Consider the following 14901-nt stretch of genomic DNA (forward strand, 5'->3'; position numbering starts at 1 on the left):
GCTTCGTTACACGTTTTTGTCATCGTCCTTTTGCAATGCTATACGCCAAAAAAAGATAAATCAATGGTTTCACAAAACTTGCTAAATTAAAGTTTAGTTTGTCGAGCTGTTCCTTTTAATGCCTCAGCTCCACGGGTCACATCCTGGTCACCACAAAATCCATCTGTCCACAGGAAAGCTCAGTGTTGCAGTGACAGGACCAACATTTTTCCACTAAACAGACACCAACTTGTTTAATACTAGCAGTTTGCACAACACAGACAGGTCATGCTATTCTCTATATCAGGGGCCCCCAATCCCAGTCCACGAGGGCCGGTGTCCTGCAGGTTTTAGATCTCACCCTGGGTCAACACACCTGAATCACATGATTAGCTCATTACCAGGCCTCTGGAGAACTTCAGGATGTGTTGAGGTCATTCAGCCATTTAAATCAGCTGTGATGGATCAAGGACATGTCTAAAACCTGCAGGACACCGGCCCTCATGGACTGGGATTGGGGACCCCTGCTCTATATTCATTGGCTGTAACGGCCTCCAATAAGAAATGTTCTTCACTCCACCTAATAAAATAATAAAGTGAAATCTCCTGTTCAAGGCAGCGTCGCTGGACTACTTTTAAATCGCTCCCTGGACGTTATGTTCCAGTCACTTTCAGTTGTATCTGTGGCGTGTGCTGGGTTTACTCTAATGTGCCGAAAAGGTGTTCAAATCATTTTAGTGACAAATCTGAGAGTAATTCACGCGACTGGTTCAGGCAACAATTATGTTGGCGTAACGTAAAGTTCAGGCGGTCTTTCTCTCAGTTAACTCACAGCATCACTGCACAATCCAAACCAGGTCCACGTGAGCCTGACTGCACTCCTCCCCTGATGCAGCATGGCTCAGCTCAGTGTCACAAAAATCAGGTCAGTTTGACAAAAAAAAGTTGATATTTGCTCTGTGCATGCGTTTCAGGTCCCGGGTGAAATCACAGCTGTGAATGTTACTGCTGTTTGAACAGGACGTCCAGAGAGCGACACACAGAGATGACCCTGAAGAACAGATTGGCCAATGAAACGCGCCTGTTTGATTCTTATTTGGAACGTTTTGATTCCACCTCACACTCCACAAACACTCGCTTTGAGTTTTCTTTGTAGCCTTGAGCAAAAATGCTGATGTGAACAGATCAGGTTTAGTCTTTAAGGATAATAAGAATTACAGCTTAACAAGTATTTATAGCAGAAAGGTTCTCATGAGAAGTTCAGTCGTTCAGTTTGTTTCTCATCCAATGACACGGCCCATTTCCCCCCAAAGCATGCTAACTAAAACTCATGTAATCCAAACGCATCTCGCCTGTTTTTGTTTTGAACCAAACTAACGTAGAGGTTTTCCCAGCTACAAAACAGGCTTCCATTATGTTTAGCTAGACCTGAACAGACCCCAGCAGAGAGAGAAGACAACCAGCAGCAGCAGGATGGTGTGCGGTTGGTTATGCCGACCGATTAACAACAAAGAGCAGCAATATAATAAGAAGACTGTTCCACGGCTAATGCAGCTAAATAATTAGTAGCTCTACATCAGACTGAAAGCTGTGTTTCTTCTTATTGCACCCAAAATAAAAGCAGGTCTAAATAAAAACTTTGGCCATGATTTGCATAAAAGTGGAACAAACAGCTGACGCATCAGCAGGTTTTCTATTGTAAACAGCTCCACTTTTCCTTTAACTTCTGCTCTGATTTCCCCTCAGGCAGTTATCGTGATGATGGATGATAGCATGCACCCTCGGGTAGAAGACTGTATCGGTAACAACGAGACCTGACCTGGTTCAGATTGGTGGAATTTAGACCCAGCACGACTTCTACCCCAGAGACTGACGTCGTCTGCTCACCTTAGGTGCTCAGGTCTAAAGTAAGCCACGCTGTAATGATAGGACACTGCAGGTAGCACCTTCATCATCCGCATTAACAAAGAACAAAAGACAGTAAACATTTTTCTCAGTCCAGGACAGGATGTGCTGTCCAGCGGCAGCTGTGGCAGTAGGCTCATGGACCAAACGGCCTGGAAGACTGGTACTGGCTGGGCACTTTGGGCTTGATGCCCTTGCTGTTGTAGTAGTCAACCACCTGGTTGGGCACTTCTGCTAGCACGCTCTTAGCCAGAGCAGCTGGAGATGCCTGAGGAGGAGAGAGCAGAGCCGTCAGTGAAAATACAGAGTGCAGAGGGAAGTGTTGATCTTTAAATGTTCATAAAACCGCAGCAAAACACCTGCAAACCCCAACAACATATTAGGTGCCATTCTCCATCGCTGATAAAGCAGGTGTTTCACTTTGATCCACGGTGCACGTAGATGATTTTTCTTTTTCTCAAACTAAAATAAAAGTTCAATATTTTGCACACATCTTTTGGAAAATGTAAAATTACTTAAGGAACACTCTGATTAATGGAATAAAAACATAAGCAGCGACCTCCATGGAAGAACTGGTAACAGTTCAGTGACCGTACTGGATTTGTTTCACGTTCGGTAACTGTAGGTAGATACAGGAACCTACTGGCTGCATAGAGCGACCACTTGTGATTGCACGGGTCAGTGGCTGATGGTTTCCTGTCTCCCAACAGTCAGACTGCCTCTCAGGCTGATTCACAAAGATTTGCCAATAACTGAAGTTTAATTTATAAATAGATTGCCAACACACTGCAATGAATCGGAGTCAGTCTATGATGATGAGACTCTTTGCAATAGGAGACTCAACTCATCTGGTTACCAGCTGGTTGCTGACTGGTTACTAACTGGTTGTGCTCCTGTATAAAAGCAGGTTGATGAGGGATTTCCCTGCAACCACTTTCTGACTCTGTCTGATTCTGACTTATTGCTCTGTTGCACACAGTTGCAGTAACTTTGGTCGTCGTCTCAGGCCGCTGTTTTCCTCAGTGCGAGTGTGGCGTAAAAGCAGCAGCATAAATAAACCAGACCCTCAAATCCGAGCACGTGCAGATGTGCTGCAGATGGAATTTAATCTGATGTTCTGTTATGTGGAAGGTAGAACAGTTTAAGACACGGTCTTTAAATTTCATTTCAGCGTCTTTCCCTTGGGAAAAATCCCAGACAGCAGCGGTAATTGTTTGAAGCAGCGTCAGTCGCAGCTGCTCGTCTCTGCCTCGTTCTGCTGCTGTCAAATGAAAATTGCTTCTTTTGGGGTCCAAAGACAGAAAATTCATCACATATTAAATGCAGGACAATGAATCTTCCCGACGCCTGTAAAACGAGTCCGAACTGTGAATCTGTCGTACTGTACTGTCACTACGCTCCGACTGAAAATTCATTTGAGTGAAATAAAGAATTTTCCACTTGAGATTGGCCAGCAGATTGTCCCCATTTCCCTTCTTATAGGGTGAAAACAGATTTTTTTCAACAACTTCACAGCCTCTCCTCTCGTCCTCCTCCGCTTCCAATATGCTCCGATCATGAATTTAAATCACTTCCTCCTCTCGGTTTATTGCTTTCCATCACTTCCTCGTCGTCCGCTGTTATTTTAGGGTCACATGCAATTATATTTAAACACTGCATCTCCCACCAACAAGAGAGTTTTCAAATGAACACACCATCTGGTGCTCTAATTAGAGGTTTGTAGCTGCTGAACAACAGAGAAAGTGTTTCTAGTAATTTACACAAACATGCTTCATAATAACAAACAACACAAAAAAATTACAAAGTGAGGTTAAAGGTTTGTAAACATCAGTGAAGATGTGAGAAAAATGTATTACTGCACAAATAATATGTTATAGTTAAAAATATTTCAAATTTTATTTTTATTATAGAGCGACGGCGACGAGTAGAGTCATTGTTCGGGTCTCACTCTCCTCTACAGCGGTGCTTCAGGTCTTTGAGGTGGCAGCATTGTTCATGCACAGCTCTCTGAGCTCTGGACTCTGGACCGTTACAGAGCCTTCATTCGTTCGTTTCTCCGCTGTGCTCGGCGTCATTGTGTGTTTGATTTAATCCAAACATGCAGCACATGATGAGCAAACATCTCCACTGAGGTCGTGTTTGTTCCAGAAGTCTCCAGAAGCTTTGCAAACCTGATCCCTGCTGCCGTCTTCTTTTTGGAGAGAAGATGTTTTCTCTTCCAAACAAGCCACACTTGTTCATCTTCTTCTAATTGTTCTGTCATCAGTGTTGGGGAGTAACGGAATACATGTACCGCCGTTACGTATTCAGAATACAAAATATGAGTAACTGTATTCCGTTACAGTTACCGTTTAAAAAGGTGGTATTCAGAATACAGTTACTTTGTTGAAATAAATGGAATACACGGCGGTACTTCCCTGTTTCATATTGTCGCGGGTCAGGATTGTTTGGGTTTGTTTGACAGCTACGTTCTGTTGTTCCAGGCGGCAGCGTTACGGTTGCCATGGTTACAGGGTGAAGCGCTCTCTCTCTGCGTGTTTCCTGGGTGAGAGAGCGCTTTTTTGTTGTTGTTGTTGTGCTAAGCTAAAAGGCAGAATGCTACAGGCATAGCTCTAAAGAATGTAGCCTGATGGGCAGTGTAGTCCGTGCTGCAGGGAGAATGGACTACCATACCCGTTATGTGTCTGTGAGCGAGGGAGGGAGAGAAAGGAAAAGTCCGAGCTGTCACGGAGCAAAAACGGGAGCTGGAAGCATGTAAATATAATAATAACCACAGCAGCCAAGAAGAGTGCCTGACGAGCCCAGCTGTAAGTAAGCTATTAAGACTCAACTGTACACTGTGTTCGTGTTTTCCTCCGGAAAAATAAGTTCCGTTGGAGAAGCCTTTCAACGCCTCTCTCTGTCTCCGCAAGCAAAGTTGACCCAGACAACAAAGTAAAGCTAGTTTTTCGCTACCAGCCCGACACGAACCCGACGTATTAGCCAGAGGTCCCTTTACTACGTTTCGGAGCCGCGGACCTTCAGTAACAGTAATAAATCACAGCAATAGGACATTCATGTAGTTGTAAACAGCATGATAATATATTAAGTATTCCAAAGTATTCAGAATACGTTACTCTCATTGAGTAACGTAACGGAATACGTTACAGAATACATTTTGGGGCATGTATTCAGTATTCTGTAGTGGAATACATTTTAAAAGTAACCTTCCCAACACTGTCTGTCATGAACTTTGACCTTTAGCATGTGACCTGAGCATTGCATTGTGCTAACACACCTGAATCCTTCAGGACTGCAAAGGCCCCTAACGTCTACATTTATACACCTGCTGAGGAGCAGCTAGCCTAATTCCTCTGGAGTTTTCCACATGACTCTAAAAACCAACCGCACATAGATGTAACATGGCAGGAGTTGCACGTGTTCACCCTAACCAGCTATTATGTGTTAGTTTAACGAGCACGTTCACCGCGTGAGTGTGACGTTGCTCTGACACGGGACAGTTTTCGAACGCGATGGACTCACGTGTTTGAAGTTGCGGAAGGGGACGAACTGAACGATGTCCCGGAGGACGGGCTCTCCTTTGGGTGAGCGCAGGATCCCGTCGTCACCGTCCAGCATCTGCATGTCGCTGAAGTCGGCGTTCCCGACCCCAACGATGATGATGGACATGGGGAGGTGGGAAGCCTGAACGATGGCCTCCCTCGTGTCGGCCATGTCGGTGATGACGCCGTCTGTCAGGATCAGCAGGATGAAGTATTGCTGGAGGATTGAACATGAAGAGACCCAGTCAGACCAGCTCCTGTGGCCAGAAGTATCAGTAAGTTTAAATCCAGCAGGTTTTAAAAGAAGCAGTGGCAGCATTTCAAACTATTTATATCTATATGTATGTGGTTCGTCTATGTTTCTGGTAGAGTGCGGCTGAAAGTGGATGAAGACAAAGTGGTGGAGAAATCCCAGCGGAGTCATTATAGCAGCCTTGTTAGCGACCGAGCCGGCGTCTCAAAGCCTTTTGTTCCTGTTTCTAATTGCACGATCTTTAAACTGTACTCTGTGAGGAGTGTTTGTCATAAAAGTCTGGTTCATTTTATTATTATTAGGTTTTTATTTGAAGATCAAACAATAACTGAAAGTGTTGAATTGCCAGCCAGCCCGCTCAAATCTGCCCACTTGGCTGGCAGCCTTTCCCTGAGCAGCTCAGGGTGAAGCTTTGAAGTGTAGTTTCTGGTTGCAGTTAAGGACGCCTGCTCTTTCCTCGGCCTTTAAATACAATCGTTTTGTCAAAAGTCATCAGCCACGGTTTGTGGCGGTGACAGCACTGGTCCTGGCCCGTTTGACTCGTATGTCCATGCAGCAGGAACTCTTTTGCAGCATTTTTCGAGCGGCATGGCCAATATTTTAATTTAAACTACGATATTTTCCTAAACCTAACCAAAGAGTTTTGATAACTAAAGATCAGTAAAACAAAGTCAAACACATTTCCCACAGGACACATGATTACTGATTACTGTGTGCACAGTGACTTTTGCTTTTTGAGGCAGCACTGCGTGCTCTCGGGATGATATTATCAAAGCATCAAAAGAGACGTCGAGCATATTCCTGAGGCACTCTGGATTACTGGGCAGAGTTCGACGCCACGAGAAAGAAAACAGGTATGAAAAAGGTTTCCCGTCTGAAAACTTTATTGAAACATGAAACTAGATCGTGTCTCACCATGGCCTCTTTGGTGTGCACCTCCTGCGAGGCAGACTTGGCGACTTTCTGGATGATGGGGGCGATGTTGGTGGGGCCGTAGAGCTGCAGCTTTGGTAGGCAGGCCTGATACGCCTCTACCACACCCTGGATGCCTGACAGGACACAAAAACAATCAGAGACAGTCTTCTGGGGGCAGGGAAGGTTTCACAGCTGCTCGCTGGTTCCTGAAAACTAGAACCAGACAAAGCCAGAGCTGTCTTGGGTCTAAGAAAGCCAGAAAAAACTGGGTTTGGTTACCAGTAGTTCTTGACAGTAGATCTCAGTCTCTAGCTAAACAGTCTTTTTCCTAGAACTCAGCTGTGCACACCTCTTCATTCAGGATTTCAATCAAACTTTTTCCTTCTTATAAAGCAAAAATCACCAGCTTAGAATCAGAACAAGCTGCTGTTTGTTTTATTAACTGGTGGAAAAGGCTGTGGTTGGAAAAAGTCTCTGTTTGTTTGTCCAGTTTTGGGGGATTCAGAGCCTTTAACCGTGGATGATGCATGCGTGATGCTGATAATATAACACGTTGGGAGCATGATTGCTCTTTTCCTGATAAAGATGACACTGGGCAGCGTTCCCTGTACCTTTAATAGTTTTCCCACGAGTAGCAGCTCACTAATCACAACATCCACACCCAGTAACGTTGTTCAGTGAGCAGACAAGAAGCCGCTCGGTCCATAAAGAGCTTCAGGTATCTGCGCCCGTGTGATGCACCTGTACACTGGAGAGTTGTTAACAATGCTAGCTAGCGTTAGCTGCACCTTCGTGGTCACTTGATCACATGTGAAGTTGTTTTAGAGCTTCAAAAATTAATTCTCCATTATTTGAACTCGGAAACCAGTAGTGACATCATGGTTCCTGTTTACATCATTTATATACAGTCTGTGATCTTAAAGGTGTGTTTGAAATATTAATTTTGGGGCAGTTTTGTATAAAGATTCTCTTCTGTACCTTTATATTTGTGTTTTTATGTGTTTCATGTTATTTTATCTCCTTACTTCATTTTTTTATCAGTATTCTTAAATATACTGACGATTTATGTTTGTAGTTTGTTGCAAATGTCACACGGAGGCGACAGCAGGTAAAAAGTCCTGCCAGCCTCGTGTTTTTGGTGACGTGTCCCTGACGAAGCATCACTGTCGTGCCTGAAGCTCGTTCGCGTTGGTCCGAGCTCCTTTCATCCCTCGCCTTTTTACCCGAGCTGTAAGTGATTACACTTCAGTCTGTCTTTATCACACTCCGACGGTCTCAGGTCACCTCGGTGATAGAAATCAGATCCATCACGTTTATTCTGTGAGACGAACCTTCAGCATTATATTTAAACCTGTCAGTGATTTTATTCAAACTGAGTCTTTTCGACTTTTGGAAGAACACAAAAATGACACTTTTCTAATTAAATAGAAAGTCTGCACGCGTTAACTATATTTGGCCTAACTTCATACACGCTGCACAGACAAGAACCGGTAAACCAGCTGCTCATTAATTACATAACTTATGTTTATACATTTAATGTTATGAGTGTCTCCTTCTGTTTCGCCACGGACGTACGAGGTGTGTGAGGCTTCACGGTCCGTCTCTCTGGGTCCAGAGATCCCAGCATGCCCGGAGGCAACACTGATGTGATTTACTGTCTGAAGGTCATCGGGAAGATGCACTCAGACTTAATTAAGAGCGTCGGGGTTGAAGTGTCTCTGAGCTGATCGATGACCTTTAGCAGCCACGAGAGCGAGAGGCCTTTATCTAAACACTGTCTGCCTGTCTCCCTCCAAAACCAGGAGGAAACAGCTGTGAGGTCAGAGCAGCAACTCCAGCTGTCAACATCTGTATGTCTGCCTAAAGTAACAGCTTTGATAAAATAACTCTGCCTCATTTTCACTTTTCCATTTAAGAAGAAAGTCAAAACGTGACACTTGTCAATGTTTTAGCTGTCGGGAAGTTTTCTTCTTCTGTTTCTTCTCTGCTGCGTCATCTTCTGCTAAAACTGGTTCCTGATTGGCCCAAAGCTGTCAGGTTTCCTGCATCTCACCTACGAGGCGCCACATGCCCAAACCACCTCAATCAGCTTCTTTCACTGTGAGTGACGGCTCCACTCTGAGCCCCGCCCAAGTGCCTCAACTCCTCCCCCCGTCCCTATGGGAGAGTCCAGACCCCCTACAGAGGATCCTTAGTTACACCAAGTCCTCTTTGTTTCAGTCACTATGTAGAGATGGAGGTACATCGAGCACGGCACTGACAGCTTCTCACTCACACACACTGGCACAGCAAACGCATCACCGCCAACGCTGTACCGCTCATCTGTCACGTGCTTGAACTCCTCCTCTGGAGGCTCCAGGAAACTCCGCCTTTACAAAAATGTTCAAATTACATTAATGATGCTTCTCAATTATTTTTATGCAAAACAAGTGAAATAAGTTCTAATAACATATTAAGTCATTTGGAAATCGTCCTCCATTACTGCTTACAAAACACTTTCTTTCAATGTGCGTTTGAGTGAATGATGTATTCACTCTATGAAGTCATCATAGTCAGGATGTTTTTCCTCTTTGTTAACAGTGTTGGTAAAATGTGCTGCTGAGGAAAATATCTGTAATGTAGAGATTACTGTTTGGAGGTGATTTACAATATATTGTTTTTGAAAGACACTGAGGAGTTGATTCAGACTGCCAGTGTTAGTACAGGAGGTGAGGTTAGTCACAAAGACACCGCTGAACGATTATATATTTACTTCCACTTTAATCAGGAAGGAGCACAGAAAATATCGCCTGACCAGCTTTTGACTTTTTTCTGATTTTAAATTCATAAATGAATATTTCAAACATTTAGATGAGGTCAGATATCAGCTGTGAATCCTCTGAGTTCTAGTTTAGAGCTTTTCATAAATGTCTGTTGGCCTGTTTGAGTATTCGCAGCCTTTGGGCAAATATTCTTTCACTCATTAAATATTGATCGAGTCAAAGAGGCTGGGAAGAGGAAAAAAGAAAAGGTGAATTTTTCACATCTTTATTCAGCTCAATCTCTTTTTCAGCGCCCGATGCTGGAGAATGATTTCTCAAACTGGGCAGCAAAAACAGAAGCGAAGCAAAGATTCCTGCCTGATCACTGCCACCGTGCTAACGTATTGATCGGGGCTGAGCTCAGATCAGCTCGCGGCTCCGCTGTGTCCTGACCTCCACGACTGTCCCTCAGTGTAAATGTTTCAGCTCAGATGAAGGCAGACGTGCTCCAGCGCCGTCCTCCAAAATCCCAACTGCACGTCGAATGATGCATGTGTCTGCTGAATGCTGACTGGTTGGCAAGTGTGCCAGAAAAGTGAAGGTGAAAGTGAAAAGCAGGCTGCAGCGCACACGGTTTAGTTTTTCAGTTTCACGTCTCTTTGCGTGTTCGGCCGACGGACCAAAGACGGCACAAACAAGAGCGTCTGCAGCAGCCAGGTTAGCAGGTAATAAGCGGTTACTAGCAGTCGCAATAAACCCCTTTTGATTACTTTGGTTGCGAGGAGACTGCGATTGCATGGAAGACGCCGACTTCTCTTCTCTACTGAACGTTGATGCTTTTGAAAAGTGTCTGCTGCAGCAGTAAGGTAGTCTTTTACTTTGAAGGTGAACAGTTTCCCGGTGACTGCCAGGGGTCAGTAACCCTGCATATGTCTGTGAATGAGGCCTCATACAGCCCAGGTGAGGGTTACTGCAGGTCGGCATAACAACAGTGACATCAGAACCTCCGTGAAGACGACGACATGTTCACAAATACTGAATCTCAATGTAATACTTGCTAGATCGCTTCCACCTTTATCTTTTGTGTGGACGACTCTCCTACATGGTTTCTATGATCACCTCGTCACTTTAAGGCAAAATAAAAAATAAAACACTTCCCAATTTAGGAAATCAAACCGAGCCTACAGGAAACAGATCAGTGGCGCAGTGAACGGTTCTTCCTGATTCGCTGTCACCATCAAACTCATTCTCACTTCAAACAGCTTCTGAAGCTCGCTGTCAAATATTTGAGTGGTTTTTCTGCCTGTTTTTAATTTTCAAAGACAGGAAATCAAAGAACCTACCTGCACACTCCGGGTTCTCCTCATTAAAATTCACTGCAAAGTCGTGGGAGACCTGGAGCAGAGGGGAGGGGGGGGGGGGGACAGGAAGTCTGTTTGATTGCTGCATCAAGAAAAAAACAACCTGCAGAAAAAAAACTCACAATAAAACTCTTCACCTTCATCCCTCTTCATCTCTTCCTGCTCTTCTTCTTCTTGACATCTAAGCTGAGTAGTTGCCTGCCTCCTCCCCCTCCCTCCCCCCGCCTCACAGCACACTCACAGGACAGGTGAGTTTCTAGTCTAACCGACAGGTGAGGGAACACCGGGAAAAATTAAAGCTGTAAGCTTTGTAAAGCAAACTGAGGCCAGAGAGGAGCTGCAGTTCCTGCGCTCGGTGTTTTTCAGTGTGTTTTTACACTTTGCAGCGTTCAGAGGAAGTGGGCATGGTCTGCACATCGCGCTCGTTCCTGCACCAGGTTACAGCAGCGGGGAGCTGCTTCATCCAGATACGAGCTCGTCAGACGTGTGATCAAATACTTTCTAACTTCGGCTGCTCTGCCATTCAAAGTGGGATCGGCTGCTAATGTCTGGCTGTTCTCTAGAAGTCCCGGTGAACCTCTGAGTATTTGTGTATGTGTGGTGTGCGCTGACAGTCACCACAGTGTGTACCTGCAGGTTACAGTCACAGAGGGATCTGCGTCTCCTCCCAGGATCAAACTTTCACTGTGTACGCTTCCACACTCAGGAAAAAGTCTTACTGCCAAAAGTTCCTGATCACATTAGACAAAGTGTCTTCCTATTGGTGATTAATGTAACGGTGTGTAAGCTGAAGACTGTTTAATATTCTCGACTAATCTCGCTCCGGCTGCGTGCCGCGCGGTATTTTCAGGGCGCTGACTCGGACTCTGAATGGAGCTAATCAGGACTTTGGAAGCTGATTTGAATGCAGCGTCAGACTGCCAGCCAAAGGCTGCTGCACAGGACAGGAAGCATTCAGCCGACAGCACCCCGGGGAGGGGACGAGGGCAGGGAGGTGGGAAGGTAATCACAGGGTCAGCCTCAGCCTCCGCAGACAGAGTGCATGCTGGGAAAGCCGACGAGCCGGGCTGTTAAATTACCTTGTAGTCTGGAGGGATCCGAGCGCCGAAGCCGAACGCCGGGAACATTTTGTCACTGAAAGGAAAAAAGAAAAAGTAAAGGTGAAGAAGGAAAAAAGACACTGGAGGAGCTTTCTGATTGGATACTTGAGCACAAAGCAAAAGAAATGTCTGCTGATCGGCTGAGAAGTGATTACTTCCTGCTTCATGCAACTGATAAGTGAGAGAAAAGGACGGTCGAGAGGAGCGAGTTTCCAGTTTATTCTGGAGAAATGTGATGTTAGGAATCCCTGGAGAACACGCCACGCTCGAAGATGGAATCTGTGTCTGATTTGTCTAAAATTAAATTAAATACATTTTGTGATTTAGATGTTTGACCTGTTGTTAGCTTAGCACGAAGATTGAAGCGTAGAAGACCTCTAACTCTAAACTGATAAGAGTAGCTTTGTGTGATTTATAGTTAACAGTAATCCTGTTGGTTGGCCTGGTGACGTGTGCTAGTACATTCAGTTCAGGTGAAGCTAGCAGACAGGTAGCAGCTACCATCCACCTGTCAGTCAAAAAGGCCACGCCCCTACTAATGGAAAGTTTCTGTGTCAGGCTGTAAACGTGTTTATTTCTGCTGTAAAGTTTTCACATGGGGACTGACTCGCTGCTGCCTCTGCTGGACGTTAGAAGAACTGCAGCTGTTTGGTACTTTAAGCGGTGGGAGTGTAACCAGGCAGAATAAGTGATGTTTCTTTAATCTTCTGAGTACATAACCGCTGTTATAAATGGAGCTTTGTGATTGGCTGCTGAGTTGAAGCGACCTGTCGTAGTCCTGGCAGATTTCTCCCACAGCCACCAGAGCCTTCAGATACTCGTTGGGCTGGTACGGGTGGATGTAGTGCAGGGAACAGCTGTTCCGAGGGTCTCCGTTGGATGCTGTGAAGTCGATGGCGACCTGCAGAGACAACAGCCAATCAGGGATCAGAACCAGTCAGAGTCCCTCAGAGAAGCCACAGAAGAGCAGGAGGGAATGATGTGACTGTATATTTGTTGGTGCCATTACAGAGACAGATGTTATGATTTATGATTGTAAAGAAGCAGGCATGTTTAGATTTATTTGATTTTTATTGGTTATTTGGCTGAAATGAGCCTTTGAGGGTTCAAAGGTCGTGTCCACCAGAACCTAAAGCATGGACCATCTTTCTTCATTTATGGTTTTTCTTCATTTTGGGCCTCAACCTGATCCATGTGAAGAAATAACGATGGTGCTGAAGAGTGAAGCTTTTAGTTACATTTCCTCTAAATCGAACATATTCACTGGTTTGTTTTTATTGTTTTCATTTCTTTTTTGTTTTTGCTGTGTGTGCAGTTTTTTGTTGCTTTTATTGGTTTCATTTTGTGCGCTTGCTCACTTTTGATTGTTTTCTCATTGTTTGTGGGGCCTTTGAGTGCCCTGTGAACCAGTGTGGTGCCTCTGGGTGAAATGTGCTGTATAAATGCATCGGCTTCACGGCAGCAGCAGCTCAGCTGAAGAAGAAGAAAAGCCTTTATGTTCAGAAAGAGCTCCGAGACGTCAGAAGGTCTGAATCACTGATGAGTCGATGACGACGGCTGCGGACGCTCGTGGATTACTGAATGAGCTTAACTGATTGTCGCATAAAACTCTAAACTTTAACGTACAAAAAATCAACTCAAACAGTCAAGTTCAGAATGACTGAATCAAAAGAACAATAAGTTTCATATGAAGCTAAAACAGCTCAAACCGAGAAAAGGAAGAGGAAGAGAATTCAAAGGATTTTTATTATTGTTAGAAAAGTGCCGTTCAAATAAGCGTCCATTTCGAAAATCCATATAAACAATAAGACCACATCATGGAGTGTTCAGATCTTTAACGTCTGCAGGAAAATGTTCACAAGTATTTTTAAAAACAACTCAAAAAAGGCAACAAAGTTACCTTGAAACTGTGAAAAAAAAACGAGGCATAAAACGAGGAAAAACATGGTTGAAGGTTGAAAATGAGCACAAAGATGCAAAACTACACAAAATAAGTACAAACATGAAAAACAGCCACAAGAGGCTCATGAATCCACTCACAGGACACATGATTTCACCAAGCAGTGTTTTTTTCACGCTGAAACTCTCCACAGTGACCGCCTCACTGAAGCAAACACTGGAGACGGGTTCTGATTGGATCCCCAAAGAACAATAACAATGACCCCGAAACACATGATGGGTAGACCAGAATTACTGACCCATCCATATCAACAGCATTTAATTACCCCTTCATCCTGGTGGCAGTGAGAGGAAAGGAGCTGAATCACATGGAAACAGCAGGAAGTGTCGCTGTGGGTGCTGTGAACAGATCACACGTGACCAAACATGGAGTGGAGGTCCCAGCAAATTCAGCCAAAGTCAGACGGTGCAACGCTCAGAGAAACTCCAAAAAGCCGAGAGCTCCACCTCAGAGGCAATTAGAAAGAGTCTGAACAAGTGGAAGAGCTGCAGGAGAAAGCCTGACGCTGCATGGCGTGCATTTGCAAAGTTATATCTGAACAAACCACAAGATTTCTGGGACAAATGGGACCAAAGTGCAGAAGAAGCAGGTTTGGAGAAAACACTCATACCAGCCGTCAACACAGCGGTGGAGGGCTGAGGGTTCAGGCTGATCCTGCAGCCACAGGATCAAAGTCAGGACACTGACTTCGATTTTCACAGGATGACACAGATTCAAGCTAAACCTTCGTTTTCACACAACTGTAATGAGGACAAAGGAAAGACACACACACACACACACACACACACACACACACACTCTGAAGGCTAATTAGAGAAGAAGAGACAGGCTGTAACACAAACAAACGATCACGAGGGAGAAATAAAACTCAAAGCAAGATGCAAGAAAGCATTAAGTTTTCTGGCCTCTTGGCCCCGATTCTGCTGAAAAATAGATTTTAATCTCAATGAGATGTTTACCTGGATAAAGAAAAGATCATAAAGAAAAGAAATTAAAACAGGAAATAACAGGAGAAGTAAACTAAATACAGAGACAGAAACACTTCGACCCGGGGAGGCGAGAACAAACCCAAAGACAAAAGAGAAACTTTTACAAAAACCCCGACAGGTAGGCAAACTAAACCAACACGAGAACCAAAGCTCAGA

The 14901-nt window shown here is 44.6% G+C and overlaps 1 protein-coding gene across 1 annotated transcript in view; it reads right to left on the minus strand.

Moving 5' to 3' along the window:
- Positions 1-473: 473 nt before the first annotated feature.
- cpne4a (copine IVa) overlaps positions 474-14901 on the minus strand; it is a 56935-nt gene continuing 42507 nt past the window's right edge. Inside the window, exons 11-16 of the mRNA XM_039619904.1 lie at positions 12564-12697; positions 11776-11830; positions 10679-10730; positions 6595-6728; positions 5407-5643; positions 474-2152 (exon numbers count right to left, since the gene is read on the minus strand). Of these exons, the coding sequence (XP_039475838.1) occupies positions 2021-2152; positions 5407-5643; positions 6595-6728; positions 10679-10730; positions 11776-11830; positions 12564-12697 (744 nt within the window). The 3' untranslated portion in view covers positions 474-2020. The remainder of the gene's footprint in view (positions 2153-5406; positions 5644-6594; positions 6729-10678; positions 10731-11775; positions 11831-12563; positions 12698-14901) is intronic.

Source organism: Oreochromis aureus, linkage group 11 (genome assembly GCF_013358895.1).
Source record: "Oreochromis aureus strain Israel breed Guangdong linkage group 11, ZZ_aureus, whole genome shotgun sequence".
NCBI lineage: Eukaryota > Metazoa > Chordata > Actinopteri > Cichliformes > Cichlidae > Oreochromis > Oreochromis aureus.